Source organism: Elephantulus edwardii, unplaced genomic scaffold, assembly GCF_000299155.1.
Source record: "Elephantulus edwardii isolate Elephantulus edwardi_28Jun2011 unplaced genomic scaffold, EleEdw1.0 scaffold00075, whole genome shotgun sequence".
NCBI lineage: Eukaryota > Metazoa > Chordata > Mammalia > Macroscelidea > Macroscelididae > Elephantulus > Elephantulus edwardii.
In genome coordinates this window covers 6,071,816-6,089,345 of record NW_006399825.1, presented here as the reverse complement: position 1 = coordinate 6,089,345, position 17,530 = coordinate 6,071,816, and the positions used below count along the sequence as shown (strand labels likewise).

At 40.6% G+C, this 17,530-nt stretch overlaps 1 protein-coding gene across 1 annotated transcript in view; it reads right to left on the bottom strand.

The window, feature by feature from the left end:
• The window catches only part of AOX1 (aldehyde oxidase 1), a 129,356-nt gene that overhangs the window by 42,237 nt on the left and 69,589 nt on the right, over positions 1–17,530 (bottom strand). The window contains exons 16-23 of the mRNA XM_006889140.1: positions 16,055–16,147; positions 14,783–14,952; positions 13,742–13,856; positions 12,411–12,533; positions 6,221–6,317; positions 4,972–5,096; positions 3,859–3,992; positions 998–1,085 (exon numbers count right to left, since the gene is read on the bottom strand). Of these exons, the coding sequence (XP_006889202.1) occupies positions 998–1,085; positions 3,859–3,992; positions 4,972–5,096; positions 6,221–6,317; positions 12,411–12,533; positions 13,742–13,856; positions 14,783–14,952; positions 16,055–16,147 (945 nt within the window). The remainder of the gene's footprint in view (positions 1–997; positions 1,086–3,858; positions 3,993–4,971; positions 5,097–6,220; positions 6,318–12,410; positions 12,534–13,741; positions 13,857–14,782; positions 14,953–16,054; positions 16,148–17,530) is intronic.

The window sequence follows — 17,530 nt, the reverse complement described above, 5'->3', positions numbered from 1 at the left end:
CAGCATGATGTGCTTTAGGGTCTCTAATTTTATGAAATGTTTTATGAGGTTTTTTTTTAGTGCTGTATAGTATTCCATTGTGTGACTATATCGTGTTTTTCCTATCCATTTGTTTGTTGATGTGCATTTGGGTTGCTGCCATCTCTTTGCTATTGCAAATAACACAGCAATAAACACAGGTGTGCATTAAATAGCATTTTTAACATTACCTAAAGTTGTATTTTTTCCATTAAATTTTTTATGAGTTATATTTTAGATTTAGTACAAGTTCCTTATAACATGATCGCCAAGCCTACTGGTCTCACAAAAATGGATGGAAGCACTGAGACTTAGTTTCCATGATGGCTCATAGTTCCCCTCCCCTTCTTTCCCCCTCTGGAAATGAACAGTTTCAATCAAACTGTTGTTGTTGCTAGTTGCCCTCGAGTTGAGCATGACTCATAGTGACCCTATGAACAGCAGATCTGAATCCTATTCTATCCTGTGCCATCTTCACAATCTCTGACATACTGGAGCCCATTGCTGCAGTCACTGTGTCAGTCCACCTGATTGAGGACCTTCCTCTCCTTCACCATCACCCCACCTTTCTGAGCCTGTAGACATGTCTATGAGGTGAACAATAAGGCCAGGAGGGTACTTACTCCTCAGAAAAACGAACCTTCCAAGATCAAAGGGGAACATTTGCTCAGGGATAAATATCAGAAAGCAGGAAGGGACAGGGAAGAAGGACTAAGGAGGCCTGCAATCAGTGTCATAAAACAAAATGCATGGCTAAATGGGAAGCCCATTTTCTTTGTAATCTCACTTAAGTAATGATAAACAAGTTTTAAAAAGTTACCCACAAAATGAGGTGAAAATTCAAATGCACAGGCATATTCATCTTATAGCTTAGATGCTAAGATGGTTATTTATCTTTAGACCTTAGCTAAACGGAAAGAACAGAAAAGCACAAAACTGCTAATCTAAAGAAGACATTTTAGTCATCTTTCATACTTACTTTATATTTTCCAAATAACGGATGCCTTCCCCCAGTTATTAACATATCATCTTCACGATCAAGAACAAGACGAATGGGGCGACCAGTTCTAAAACAAAAACAACAAAAATCCCAAACTTCATCTTCCATCCACCCATTCACCCTTCTGCCTACCTCTTCCCCTATTCATCCATCCTCACAGTTCACTGCCCATCCATCCACCATCTATCCTTCCACTCAGTTATTTACCCACCCATTTATCCAGGCATGCACCTAACCATCCACTTACCTACCACTCACTCATCTATCTACTATCCATCTCATATATGTTTTTTTTTTTATTCATATAATGTGTGATGGTTTGAATATAAATGGGACTAAATTGCTATTGCATTGTGGTGCATCCCTCAGGGTTTGGAGACCTAGCTAATGGGATTATTATAGGCTGGTTAACTGTTCCCCTTTTGTTCCAATGACCTTCACCAGTGTCAGGCATTGTGCAAATGTCCTTCACTTGACTACAAAGGAGAAAGAATGTAAGCAGCTTAAAGCAAATTTAACAACACAGCATTCACGGTAAGATCGCTGAATCACCGTCTTCATTTTACCCATGAATGTTACTCTATTGGCCAAGCTGATGAGGTGTCTTGGTCTTTTCTAGGGCAAAGTTCCTAGACTTTGGAGTGCAAAGGAATCAGCTGGAGCAAGGGTAAAAATGCAGTCCTAGGCCTCAGTCCTGAGATAGTGGGGTAGAAGCCTAGCATCTTCATTTCCCCTCAAGTTCCTGCAGTGATTCTGACACAGTTGTCTTCAAACTCATATTGAAAACCACTGCTCGTGGGTGGTTTTCCAGGTTTAACTTGGTCTCCTGTTATGAGGGGAACTTCCTGGTGTGCAAATTCCATGCACAGGCCCCTCTCCAAGAGATTCTGTTTCAATGGCTCTGTGGTGGGGAAAGACAGGGATGTCTAATCTCAGAACTTTCTTATTATTCAAGGTGGAGTTCACACATTGCTCTTGGGATTGTTAAGTGCATGGCAGTTGTATACAGATGGGACTCTATCTTAAGACTGATTTTCATGCTTGGTTGCACAGAGGACTCACTGGGGAAGTTTTGAAGTAGACCATCTAAGGGTGGTCTGAGTGCAGGGATTTAAACCATTCTGTTGGTATATGCCATGGAGTTGGAACAGAGTAATGGCTGACTCTTCAGTGGGTTGTGTTTTAATTTTTCCCCTCCCAGTGGGTTTTCTGAAGTTGTAAATAGCATGTGAGGAGATTGTCCATCTTTCTCCTGTGGAACAGCTGGAGGATTTGAACAGCTGGTGGATTCGTGCCTTTGGGTTGGCAGTGCGATTCCTTTCTCATTAGGCCACAAAACATCCTGGGTGATTCTGATTAAAGCCATGTCTAAGAAGTCTTAAAAGACACAAAAAAAGCACAGTGAAGTACTCAGCTGCTAAGTGAAAGGTTGGTGGTTTAAACCCAGTCAAGTGGGTTTGTGAGAGAAACACTTGAGAATCTGCTTCCGTAATGCTAATAGCTAAGAAGATTGAAGGGGCAATTCTCCTCTGTCACAGGGAACTGCCACGATCTGTGTGCGTCAGGGCCCAGCTCTGGACTACAAGTTTTTGAAGGAAACAGAGCCAGTGAACATGTGGGCTGACTGAGACTCTGACAAACTTGCAAAGAGACACAGGAAACAGGTTCTATCTCTCCTTGCTACCTGGTCCGAACAGACTCATATTAGACCTTCCATTGGGTTTCCAAGGCTGTATGTTACACAAGGAGACTGCCTCTCTTTCTGTCTTGGAGTTGCTGGTGAATTCGAACCTAGGGCTTGGAGGTTAGCAGCACTAGTCTCTGCAGACTAGGCCACTGGAGCTCTCAGTTATAAGAAACAATAGTTTGTGCTGACCAACTAAACCTGAGTGCGGAGGCATGCACATCAAAAGAAGGAGCCTCTGGCTAAGGCTTGCTGGCCAGCCTTTGTGGGTGAGTCATTCTTCCATTAAGGAGGGCTGGAGCGGCCAGCTGTTCTGAAGTGAAGGAGGGCAGCAGATGGGAGAACCACAGGGATACCCCACCATATCCTGAGGTGTAGGGTAGGAAAGAAAAGTGAGAAAGTCGGGTCTTTCTTCCACCACCACTGCATCTTCGAGTTTGACAGACTGTGATGGCTTGCATGTTGCTGTAGGCCTCACTGATATTTCAAATACCACTGTGTATTTCAAATACACAGGGTCCCCTATGGTGGGGAGATTTCAGTTAGCATTTCTAGACAAAGGGAGACTAGGAAGATAGGTCTGGAGATCTAGCCAATAGGAACCCTATGGATTGTTGTGCTGGGAGATGAGCCCCGAGGTTGGAATCTACTTAGAATACATAGTGGCTGAAACAATGAACTTGAACATCTCAGCAACTGTGAAGATAGTTCAAGACCAGGCTGCACTTTGTTCTGTTATATGAGGTTACCACGCGTCAAAGTGGACTCCACAGCAACTAACAGCAATTGTGGTGGCCTTCTTCTTAGTATTCCACTTATCCCCCACTCCACATGGATCTCCTTGCCTGGAGTTCAGGGATGGGGTCATAATACTAAAGCAGTAATTTGGATAATGATAACAACACTCTTGCTTTTTATAGCATATTAGCTTTTTCAAAGTCCTTCTTTGTACATCTGACTTTGGCAATAACTCTTAGGAGAGTGGGAGGGTAGGTATTAGCTACACTTTATAGGTCTAGAAAAAGAGATGGGAGGAGGAGTTGCCTAAGGACACACAGCTGGTTGTCACTGTACCCATGTGACTCTCAGGTCATAGATTCACCATCAGCCCAGTATCACTCTGTCTCATCAGTCCCTTTCCCCCCAAAGCACCTACTTCATAGCACCCACAGCCGCAATAGCCCCAAATACAGCTGGTCTTCCTGTCTTTCCTCCAAAACCCCCACCGACTCGTTTCACGTGACAGGTGATCCTGTTGATGGGGATGCTTAGCGTGGAGGACACAGTTTTCTGTAAAAGGGAGAACATGGGAAAATTTTCCAGGGACCAAATGGCAAAGGAGTTTTTGGTTTCTTGAAACATAACATCTTAATAGGAGAGCTCTGGTGGTCTAGTAGTAAGGAGCTGCAACTACAATCCCAGAGGCACACAGTTCGAATCCACCAGATGCTCTGCCGGAGAAGGAGGGACAATCTCCTCCTGTACCAGTCAGATCTGATTTGACGGTACACTCACATAAAAATAATAAAATTTAAAAAAAAAAAACCAACAAACCAAACATCTTAATAGAATTTGCTCATTTATACAGTTGCTAAAGGAAAAAAAAAATTGAGATTTTCTAAGATCTGTCTTTCATTGTTAACCTTTTACTGAATAACACTTCTAGTAGAAATTGTTAAAGATTGTCTCATGGCTTCCTGTCAGAAGGTAGATTCTCAGTCAAATGCTCATATCCAAGGCCCCAAGGAGGTGAAGGTAAAGATATGTAGGTGGCAAAACTTAGCCTATTTTGTGACTGTAAAGTGATGTGTTTATTGCAAGTTACCTATGATGATATATTGTAGTTGTTGAGTACCACTGAGTCAGAACCAACCCATAGCTGACCCTCCAGGGGGTTTTCAGAGGCAGGTAATTGCACAGGAGGAGACTGCCCATCCTTCTCCTGCAGAGCAGCTGGTGGCCTCAAACTATGTGCTTTTGGGATTGCAGCACAGCTTCTTGCCACTAGGCAAAGAGAGCTAAAGAATAATTTGCTGTTGTCACCCTACTACGGTTGCAATGAACTTGTCTTTCAACCTAAAATGACGATAGCTGTACTTTTATTTACTCAACGAGACCAGGGGCTGGGCAGGGGAGGTAATTGCTCTACTGACTTCCAGTACTTGGATCCCAAGTTTCTGTAGTTCAAATGGCTGCCGACTGTGAGACTGTGCAAATGAACTGCTACGCTGGAGGGTGGAAGCTGGGGATCTGGGAGCCTGGACCTCACCTGCACATGGGCTGGATCCTGAGTAGACACATAAACGTCCAGTTCTTTGTCCTCTGTCTTTGGAATGACAAGTACTCTTTGTGTCTCCATGTAAAAATGTTCCTGACCTCCAACGTGGACCTCCCCTGTTAAAAGCACAAGAACAGAAAGACTGCTGGGGGCGGGCACTTGTTGAGAGTCACTATTTTTGAGAAATCAGAAGCAAGTAAGACACAGACTGGTGAGTGGAATACAACATCTAAGGTTCTGTTTGAGCGATCACAGTTCTGATAACAAAAGTTTGTTCTTAACTAAGAACTATCTTTGTAATATGTCTTTTATTTACCTCATTGCTTTCTACTGCCTACACACACACACACACACACACACACACACACACACACACTGAAAATAGGTATAACTACAAATTGGCAAGATGTTAAGACTCTAGAGAATGGTCTCTCTGAGAGGAAACAACAATTTCTGTGAATATCTCTGGGAGATTACCTTTAACAATTTTTTAAAAAAGATACATATAATTTTATATTGGCTTGCATACAAAATTTGTATACATTATGTTTCACACACAACAACAACAACAACAAGAAGAAGAAGAACGAGAGAGCTCTGTTGGCCTAGTGGATGGAAAGTGATGCTATCAAGCCAAAGGTAGGTGATTTTAATCTGTGTCCCTCAGATTTTAATTGTTTTTGATCAAACATTCTTCTAAGTGGTATAGCACTGGTCTGTCCATTTGCTCTACAGAGGGAACCCATGGTTGCTATGATGCTAAACACTGTGACACTGATGTGTCAAAGGCAATAATGGTTACCCATGGTGGACAGTGTTTGGTGGAGCTCCCTGATTAAAACAAGCTTGGAAAAAATATAAACAAAACAAAACAAAAGCAAGCTTGGAAGCAGGAGTGGCATCCACTTCCAAAATAGCTTGCTTCTGAAAACTCTATGAATGTGGAGAAATGAAAGTTATAAAAGCGTTCAGGTCTTTCACTCATAGGTTCACTATGAGTCGTCTATGACTCAATGTCACTTAACAACAACAATGACATTTCACACATTCTTTCATTCACATTATATTTCATATGATCATTCCCATACATTGTGGGTTTTTAAAATATCTTTTTTTCATTGTTACACAATTCCCCCTTCCCTTCCCTCCCCCTGCCGTGGCCCACCTTGCAATGCACCCCTTCATACATTGTATTTTATAAAACCAATCAGCATTGTTGCCCACTATCACTCTATCTTACCTTCAACAATTTGATCAACTTTCCCAAATGCCTCTTCAATGTTTCCTTGCTCAAGTTTTTTTTCAGGGCAGAGGAATGAATTATGTTTTACAGCATCCTGAATGAAAGGGAAAGAAAAGCACAAAAGTGGATTCTTCTCAGTTTTTCTCTTCCACTGGCAGGTTTCAAAGGCCAATAAAATCCTGAAAATGTCTATTAAAACTCATGAAAGAGTTTTGCAAGCAAGTGCTAAAGTAGCAGCCTACCACTGAGATGGCATGCCAGAGAGGATTCTCCCAGATTTGCAGGAAAACCAGCAAAGATTAGGAAGAATTTAAGAAGGAAGCTGTTTTCAGAAGTGAGCCCTGGGGATTCTAATGGTTCAGGCTGAGAAGGATTCATTTAATCTTCCAGCATAGATACCCAGGAAACAGGAGATAGGTCTCGAAGCCCTGCAGTTCTCTCTGAAGATAGAGTTTACGGGAAAGGTCTTGAGCCCTTCAGTTTTGCTCATTCCTGGATAGTGTTAAACTAGTCAGGTAGGTTACATACAGGAGCCTCTAGCACAGAAGTCTGGAACAGCTGAAGTTGTTGTGCTGAGTGAAATATCTCAGTCACAAAAGGATAAACACTGCATAACACTGCTGTCATAAAATAGACATAATAAGGGGAATTGGGGCAGAACAGGAAAAGATTGGATAGAAAATGAATACTGTATTAGAACAGATGAGGGAAAGAAGTGCCCAAAAGGAATATATGATTAGGCCTTATATTTATGACAACAATCTGGAACAAGAGGTTAGTGCGTTGTGGGATGGGCTGGGGGAGAGGAAGAAAATGTACAACAATGGGAAAAAAAGAATAAAAAACATACACGTTCTTACGCATCTCTGATACGAGAAAGTTCATTGGACAATTTAGGAAGTTTGTTAGTTCTTTTTCTGGCATGTGGATATTTCACAAGGATCTTTCCAATCTTTTGTTTCTCCCTAGTGATAACATGAACCAATTCCACACATGAAGGCTAGAAGCCATTCTGCTCTGTGGTTCTGTGGATTCAACCTATTGACAGTTAATCTTTGCTTACTCTTTAAACTTCAAGTGCTTTTCCCTGACTTGAGAATGGGACTTATGCCTAGAATTCTTTGACTTCACCAACCTCAGATTGCATAGCCTTTCCTGCTCGTGATGATCACAAAAATGGTCAATAATGTGAGCAGTGAACTCTCTGAGTGCTTGCTTTAAGTCTAGTACTTCCCTCTGTGCTTTATGTTGGTTCTCACATTCTTTCTGCTATGATCTCCTTTTTCCAGATGGAAAAGCTGGATTTAGTGAGGTTAAAATGACTTTAACAATGTCATAAGATGAATAAATGACGGAGACAGCTTTCAAGTTTTGGCTTGGCTTTAGAAATGCTTTCCCTAATGAGGGGTGCTCTGGTGGACTAGTGGATGAGAAGGCGGACTGCCAACCCACAGAAGGTGGCTCAAATCTACCAGTTGCTCTGAGGGAAGAAGTTGGGAAATCTCTTCCCATGTAGTTTATAGCATGTGAAAACTCACTGGAGGGTCAGCTACAAGCAGTTCTGACTGAACAGCAATGAGGCTTTTTTACAGTTTCCCTAAATGAGTACATTATTTTCCAAAACAGCAGAAAATTATCAACATAGAATTACTGGTTTTCATTTTTTGCTACACCAACATTTCAATGATATCCAAACCTATATGTAAATTAGTTTCTTTTTATATTGCAAACTGTCATTAAGACAATGGAACCTTATTACAAAATGTGTTTATACTTAATGAGTGCTATGTACCAAGGAGTCCTTGTGGTGTAGCCGTTGTGTGTTGAGTTGCTAAATGAAAGGTCAATGGTTCAAGTCTACTAGGTGTTCTGCAAGAGAAAGTTGGACTGTCCCTTCTTGTAAAGATTTATAACCTCAGAAATTTGATGGAGGGCCATTATATATAAATTATATAATATATATTATATATAAATTTGATGGAGTTCAAATTTGACTTCAGTGATTTTAACTATGTCCCAATTTTCACTTTAAATGCTTTGCATTCATTTGATCTTATAACAACTTGATGAAGTTAATATTATTATCCCGATTTTACAGAGTAGAAAGCTATAGCACAAAGAAGTTAAGTAACTCGTCTAAAGTCCTGCTTTTAGGGTGGTACTTTTGTTGTTATGCTTTCTAAACATTTTACTATTCTAGGACTATACTTTTAACCAGCCCCTTTTACTGTTTCACCTATAATCATTTAAATGAACAAATCATTGATGTATATAACTGGTATCTGCTTTAGCTCCTATAATAATATTTTGCTGATATTTGCATCTGTCTCTTCAGTGAACCAAGACCCAGAACATTCTGTGGGTGTGTTTTCTGAACTACTCCTTGAGAATTGTCATATCTCCCCTGAAAAAGTAGAGTTAGAACTGAAATTAAAATCCAAGGAGGAGGAATATGCCAATAATGATGACTTCAACTTAGAGTAAGACTGGCAAATGAGACTTTGGAGTTGATGTTAACTTGGTTTAGACAGATAAAGAGATATGCCATTTCTGACATATTGAATATTGAGCAATTTATACCTAGTAGATGTATCTATCATTGAATTTTGGATGTAGTGGGTTGAATAATATTCCCCAAATTCTTGGTACTCATGAATGTGACCATATTTTGGGCTAGCATCTTTGTAGGTGTAACTAAGTGGTTGAATTAAGGATTTTAGAATGAGATCACCCTGGATTCAGGATAAGCCCTAAACCCAATTATCTCTTTGAGCAACTATTTTAAATATTTTATTCAATTCTCTTACTTCGACATTTCTTTCCTTTGACTTAGCTTCCTTATCACCTAAGGTAAATTTCAGTTTACTCTGATATCCATTTTGGTATTTTCTTATATTTTTAATGACCTTTTGTTTCCTTCATATATGATGTCTTTGGTATCATCCCACATTTTATCTGATCTTTGACCATTAGCATCCAATACATCAAATGTTTTCTTGAGAATGTTTTTAAATTCAGGTTAGATAAAATCAAGGTTATATTTGGGTTCTTGAGGACTTACAAAAAATTCTCTTCAGCTTTAGTTTGAATTTGCATATGAACAATTGACGGTCTATTGCACAGTCAGCCTGTGGCCTTGTTCTGACTGATGAAATTGAAGTTGTACCCATCTCTTCCTGCAGATGCAGTCAATTTGATCCTGTACTTTTCATCAGGTGAGGCCCATAAGTATAGCTGCCATTTAGTTTTTTTTTTTTAAATGTAGTAACAATGAGTGAATCATTAATTGTATAAATTCCTATCATGTTATCTTCAGTCTCATTATTGTCAAAGACATTTATACCAAGACCTTGTATTAGATAATCAAAAGAGAGTAACATGCTCAGCATTTCTTAAGCTAAAAGAACTGAAGAAAAAAAATAAACCTTGAGCTGTAATCCTAAAGGACTCTCTGGGAAAAAAAATATTGAATGACTCAGAAAGCATCAAAAGAAGATAGACGAAATATAGAGTCACTGAACCAAAAAGAATTGGTCAACATCTGACCATTTTATGGAATAGTGTGTATTAAATAAAAGTGTATGTATTCAGTAGTATTAAAAGAAGAAGTCTAAGTTTCACTGAAGGCATTGGCAATAAATAAGTATCCAGGCACCGACAGAATATCGATCGAGGCATTTTAGTAAACACATGTAGCCCTGGATGTACTCATTCATCTATGCTCGGAAATTTGGAAGACAGATACCCGGCCAACTAATTGGAAGAAGTTTGTATCTGTTCCTGTTCCAAACAAAGGTGATCTAATAGAATGTGGAAATTAGTGGATAATATCAATAATATACGTTCAAGTAAAATCTTGCTGAAGATTAATAAAACATGTCTGGAGCAGTGCATTGACAAAGAACTGCCCGAAATTCAAGCTGGATTCAGAAGAGGCCATTGGAACAAGAGATATAACTGCCAGTGACTGATGTATCATGACTGAAAGTGGAGAATACCAGAAAGATGTTCACTTTTGTTTTACTGACTATACAAAGACATTTAATTGTGTAAATTATAATAAGTTATGGATAGCACTGAGAAAAATTGGAATTTCAAAAAATGTAGTTGTGCTCATATGGAACCTGTTCATGAACGAAGAAGTTATTTCAATAGAATAAAGGGATAGTGCATGGTTTAAAATCAGAAAAAGTATGTGTCATTCAGGTTGTCCTTTCACTACACACATTCAAGATGTACATAATTCAATATGTAAAGAACAAATACCCAGGGACACTGTACTATATGAAGGAGAATATGACATCTTGGAAGGAGGCTCTTTAACAACCTGTATTATGAAGATGACACAAATTTGCTGAAATTAAGAATGGCTTGTAGCAATTCCTGAGGAAGAACAAAGCCTTTAGGATGATTTCAATTTCACCATCAAAAAACCTCAACTCTTCACAACTGAACCAATAGGAAACATAATGATAAACAGAGAAAAGATAGAAGCTGTCAAGGATATTATCTTACTTGGATCCACAATCAATACTCATGGACGTAATGGTCAAATAGTCAAAAGACATTGTGCATTGGGCAAACCTTCTGTCATGTACCTCTTTAAAAGGAATAAATGATTAGGTATTATACATACAACAAAAGCCCAGTATAAGAGGTACATTGCAAAGAGGGCTGGGGGTAGGGAGGGGGGAAGTAATTGTGCAACTGTGAACAAATATATATATATGAAGGAGAGAGGGTATAACATGCCACAATGAATGAACAAAAATCTAACTTTAATGAAATCTTTCATTAAAATCACAACTAAAAAGAAAAAAAAATTACTAAGAAAAATTAAAAAAACCTAGAGAATAAAAGAATCTGTTTAATAACTAAGGTGCACCTGACCCAAGTCACAGTATTTTCAATTGCTTCATATGCTTGTGAAAATCGGACAATGAATAAGGGAGACCAAAGAAGAATTAATGCCTTTCAATTGTGCTTTTGGTGAAAAGTATTGACTATACCCTGGACGTCAAAAGAACATACAAGTCTGTTTGGAATAAGTGCAGTCATGGTACTTCTTAGAGGGAAGGATGTGGGACTTGATCTTACAAACGTCGGACCTCTTGTCAGGTGGAGACATTCCCCGGAAAAGGACATCAAATTTGGCAAGGAGGTGGGTCAGGAAAAAAAAGGAAGATCTTTATGAAATGGGCTGACACAGTGACTGCACCAATGGGCTTAATCACAGCAGAGGTTGTGAGGATGGAACAGCATTGGGCCCTAGTGAATCATGAGCTGAAATATTTGGATTCATTTCTGTTTGTAATCTCTTATATAGAGAGGGTTGCTGTGAGCAGAAGTCAACTTGACAGTACCTCAAAGCAACACATAAATCTGATGACTGCTGTCTTTAAAAGAAGAAGGGGTGGGAGATTGGAAACACAAAGATAGATGGTATGAGAGAAACCACAGAGGGGACGTGGGTCTGCCAATTTCAAACATCTGGCCTCCAGAACTAGGATACGTTTCTGTGGCTTTAAGTGGTAACTTGTTATGGCAGCCCTAGGAAATGAGTACAAATATTTTAACTCATGGCTCACTAGGACTTTTGAATGATTTTATTGTCTTCACAAACAAATAAACTTTTCTCATTGAATCAGAACCTGTAAATTCTAGTCCCTGTCTGATTTTTCTTTGAAATACTATCTTGCATTTCATCCTCCAAAGCCGGAGACGACAGTGAATATTTATGTGGAACTCTACTCTGAAAAAGTCCCATTTTCTGGTAGCCTCTACCTTGTAAGCATTCTTTCCTCTAATATTTATTTTCATGATCTTTTTTGAGTAACTTGTTTTTTTAGGTGCTATTACATTTATTGACAAGCTGTAACAACCTCATATGAAAATCCAGACTTGCCTCACAGTGTTTTCTAGGTGAATCCCCTTTCTCTGATGGTCATCAAGTCAGAACTGACCCCTAGCTGACCCTCCAAGGCTCTAAATCCCACAGGAGGAGGATGCTCGTCTTCCTCCTGTGAAGCTGCTGGTGGATTTTAATTAGCAGAGTCACGGCCTTTGTGTTGGAAGCCAAACTCCCTCAATATTCTGCCACCTGAACCCTGAAATAGACTTGCACAAACATATTTACCAGGTGTGTTTGCTTCTAGAACCTTGAGGCAAGGCAGGCAGCCCTGCTTACCTCAATAGAGAAGATCACAGGCTCCAGGTCTTTGTAGGTGATCTTTATCTTCTCAACTGCCCTCTTCACCTGCACCTCTGTCTCTGCCACCACAGCACAGACAATCTGGCCCACACATAGTACCTGTGGAAGGTACACACAGGGAACAGGTAGAGAATTCTGAATGGGAACAGGCTGAGTCTAAATGTAAAAATATCAGTGGAGCTCTGGTGGCCTAGTGGCAGGAAGCTGAACTGCAAATCCCAGAGGTGTGCGGTTCAAATCCACCAGATGCTCTTTTGGAGAAGGCAGGACAATCTCCTCTTGTACCAGTCAGATCTAATTTGACGATACACACAGAAAAATAATAAAATAAAATAAATGAAAAAAAAAAAGAAAAAATATCTGGTGTTTCAGTTGCGAGCATTGTAAAACAATCATAACCACACTCCACTATATGTGCTTGGCTAAGAGAATGTATAATGAAACATAATATAGGCAGTTGCATTGGTTATTTTATTTGATGAATGTTAGGCCTCGTGTGAGTGTGAAAGCCATCCAGAGATGACTTAGAAGCAGGCATCTGTGGCCTGGATTTACTGTGACTTCTGTTTGATTTAGCTGCCAGGTATCACCCTGCTGGTATCATTTAGTTAAATGCAAGGAAAAGATTCTTTGTACAGAATGCCTTTCAGAAGACAGACAGCCAATTATCTGTAGTTCAACTAAAAGGTCAGTGAAACAGTCTGTGTAGGACTAACAAGAGTAGCTAACCTTCTTGAGAGTTTTCACACACTAAGCCACTGTTCTAAGACCTTCTAGATACTCACTTATTTAAATCCCACAGTAGGTCAATAAGGTGGGTGCTGTGGTTTGTCCATAGTACAATGATGAAACCCCTAGTGAATCGTAGACCTGGACCCTGAACTTAGGAAGTGCTCAACGAATGATTGCTGAGTTGAATGAAAAGATATAAAATGGCAAGCGCAACCTTGTTAAAAGTGAGGGCATGTGGTGCGGGAGGTGGAGGAGTGGCCCAGGAAAAGAGAGGCCTCAGAGTACATAGAGGTTGTGGCTGTGGTTTTTTTTTTTTTTTTTTTCTTTCTGGATCCTTTTGATAGAGATCATTCTTGCCTTTAGTCTGCAGATGTGGCACAACTAAGATGCTGGACGTTGTTGTAGGGAGTTTCCTTTTACTATCTTATTTTCTGACTCTGGAAGATGACAGGGATAGAGAAAAGCTGGAAACTCCTACCCTCTCACAACAGACACAGTTGGGAAACAACAGAAAGCCAGAGTAGACAGTCCTAGGTGATTATGTGCAAAGTCTCCTGAGAAGAAATATTCTATACCTTATCTACAGCCAACAGTTTGTCATCTTCGGCACCATTGGTGCCTGGAATGTCCTCTGCTGTTATCACATCTACTACTCCTGGTAGTTCTAGAGCTTCAGACGAATCAATTGATCTGAGCAAAGAGAAAATATTTAAGAAGCAGAAATCAGTAAGCTTTAATATGAAGTGAAAGGAAAGAAAAAGGGAATTGTTGAAAATCAAAATACATAACCACTGATGCAACTTGAGATTCCTGAGTGATGCAATGATCTGCACACTCCCACTCAAAAGGTTGTTGTTGTTATGTGCCACTGAGTTCACTGTGACTCATAGTGACCCTTTGAACAACAGGTCTGAACCTGGCCCTTTCCTTTGTCGTCCTCATTAACTCTGATAAGCTTACTATAATCAACTGTGTCTATCCTTCTTGTTAAAGGCTTTCCTCTTCAATGTGAGCCTCTACTTGTTTTTCCAAGCATGAGGTCCTCTCCAAGGACTGGCCCCTCCTAATAACAAACCTCAAAAGGTTAACAGTTCAAATCCACCCAGAAATGCCTGAGGCCCACTGATCAAAATAGACATACTATGTTTGGCATGAGGGCAAGGAGTTGCCCTGCGGGGTCAGGTGGTGACACTAGCTATAGGAGGTTCCAGAGGATGCTAAGTGTGGCTATTGTAAAGGGTGCTTGGGCAAACTTAGTATAGAGGTCACTTATCAACTGGTATTGAAGTAGATTTTTCAATGTTTTAATAGCAGCTGAATATCAGTCCTACTTCACAGTTCTCAAGTCAGGCCTCTGACATTGCAGTTAGGAAAACGAGCTTTAAGACTTAGGATGGAAGCCAGGAGCCTGTCACTATGATTTCTATCCTCTCTCAATCTCAAGATGGTCATCCTGGATACTTTGCTGACCTTTTCTTTGTTTTTTCCATTTTAAGTTCTTTAGGTTTTAGGTTTAGGCTAGTAAATGAGCATATTCCTCAGAGGGAATCCACAGGTGTGCTTTTTTTTTTTTTTTTTAAAAAAAAAGGAGTTTTAAAACCTTTTGATTTACTTACATGATTTTTGCATGAGCCCTGGTACTGGTCACCAAAGCCATGGCCAGTTCTTTATCCACGACAGGAATGTCATCACAGAATATGGCTTCCCCTGTGGCATGTTTGAGACCTGACAGGTGCATGATGGGGCGTCCAACAGGATCCAGGGGAGGCTGGTGAGAATCCACACACTACAGAAGAAGACAAGCTTTGCTCTAGAAATCTTTAACCTCAGAAGTGGCCTGGCTAATGACTACCACTCCATTCAGGTTTGAGAAATCAGTCACAGTTAAGCAACAGGATCTGGAGCAAGTTAGATGATAAAAGTGGCAGTTTAGTGACATGAATGGAGGATTGCCATTCCAGTTATGTGGCAATACCTTAGACTAGGTCAGCCTTTTGGCAAAATTGTTGAGTAGGTGAAAGGGCACACAACATTCCTTTTCTGACATCTTTTTCCAGGTGATGCCTCTATACCCCCTTTCCCTGGAATTCAGGGGCTCTCCCTGCCTGCTTTCTCACCTTTCTAAGGATAAACTTGTTCACACATAAGGAGATCATGGCAATGAAGCCTAAAGAGATGTAATTCACGAGTGCAGAAGGCTAAAATTTAAGCAAAGAGCCTAAGTAAGGATTGAACAGGGGCTCTGAGGTCAACGGGAAGGAAAAGTAGATGGCAATAAAGCCCACGCAGATCTGGACTAAAGGAACTTGGCTCCCTAGAAGATGCTACAAAAATATCACTGGAAGTATAAGGAGACAAAGAAGTTGTTTATTCTAGAACTTTCCTCAGGGAATGTCTTCTATGTGTGGGTGATGTTGCCTTTGGAAGAGAGAGGAGCAGTTGGTCTCAAAAGCACACAATTTCTTGCCTTTCAAGGCTGAGGGAGGTCAGTTACTTGTGGGGCTCTTGTTTTGCTGACTGGAGACTAAAAATTTGAAATAAAAACTGGAGGTCGAGGTTTGTTACTCTCCTGCTCTGTTCCTTCTCTCATACTGAGCTCAACCATTCTGAGTTAATAGCAAACAAATGCCCAGATGATATCAATTTGAGAGTAGATGAATCAGATTATTAGACTGCTCCAGGACAGGTTGGCCTTGGGCAATGGACTGCAGCACCACCTGATCTGAGATTCCTGCATCTCCCTCATGCCGCCAGAACAAAGAGCCAAGTGCTGGCAATGGCTAGAACGTCAGAACGAACACAGCTCTGATGAGCAAAGAGCTCGCTGGCTTGGCACAGTTACCGTTTGTCTTTAACGTCTAAGCTCCAGTTCAGTTAAACTCACTGACCTGGTATGTCTGGACTCCCTGTGGTAAGTTGATGGAGAAGTCTTCTAGAACACTTAGGAATCGGTCTGCAACTTCAGGGTAATGGCAGCTGTCCTGATAGGTGATACAAAAGAAGAAAGAAGCCTGGTTAGTCTAGAAGTTCTGGTGGCGTAGTCCGTAGGGAGTTTTGGTGCTGACCCAAAGCCCAAAGGTGGTTCTTCTCTGGTGGTTTGAAGCCACCAGCTGCCCATCGGAAGGAAGATGGACAATCTCATCTCGTTTGAGTTACAGTCTCCAAAAACTCACTGGAGGGTCAGCGATGAGTCAGTTCCGGCTTGACAGCAATGAGTGAATGAATGGTTAGTTGATGATTAAGGTGGGCTTGAATGGATGGGACAACTATTTGGCTAATAGATCCATGAGTCCAGGGGTAGTGCAGATGGTTGATGTGTTCACTGTTAATTGAAAGATTGGTAGTTTGAGTTTACCTGGAGGCCCCTGGGAGAAAGGCCTGGTGATCTGCTTCTGAAAAACACTGCCACGGGAACCCTGTGGTCCACACAGACATGAATAGGTCATCTTGACACAAAAACAACTTGACAGCAACTATAATTTTCCTCCCTCAATCCTGTGAAACTGCCAGGTCAGGGTAGCCTGGTAAACCAAAATCCACACTCCTGTCCCAGATTTTAGTTTTCACTCTCCCCCACCCTTGACCACATCATGAAGAATTTGACTGACTGCCTTGAATCTCATCTGAGGCCCACAGGTGAAGGAAGAGAAACAAGAAACTGGCTGGTTAAAATGTAAGGGAATGAGCAGGAATTCACAACACACAAAAGAGACTAAATCCTGTTTTTCTCAGGAGCTAGCTTTTTTGGAAAAACAGCAAAACCAGGAAGACTTATCATGAAAAAAAGAAAAAAAACCCAAACCCAACAAAACAGGAAGGCTGCTCGAGGTGTTGCTGCTATGCTTTATGGGACTTGATAGAGGAATTCAATGGCTGCAGTAGTTGAGCTGGTGGATGCTGTTGGTGAAGGTCCTCATGTGAGTCAATGAGAATCAGACACTTGAGGAAGTGTGGACACTTGCGTCAGGTATGAGTAAGGAACAGGGACCAGAAGGTAGAGAAAGAGTTGTCATCAGAGTTGGGGAGGTGTGCTTCCTAGACTCAGGAAAGTCATTCGGGAGATGGAAATGACCAGAAATCAGTGCTTTCAGAATGAGACTATGCAAACATTCCCACAGAGAAGCCAGGCCAGGAATATCTGACTATAGATAGTGAGTGACAGAATGAAAGAGAGATAAAGAATGACTGGCTTTGCTTAACTTATTTTAGGAGTTTGCAATCAAAAAATCTAGAAACAATGTTGTTGTTGTTGTTGTTGATTGCCTTCAAATCAAGCACGACTTATAGCACCCAAGAAAACAAACAGATTCATCGTAGAGAGGATTAAACCAGGCTGCTCCTTGGAGGCAAGGATTCTGGGGCTT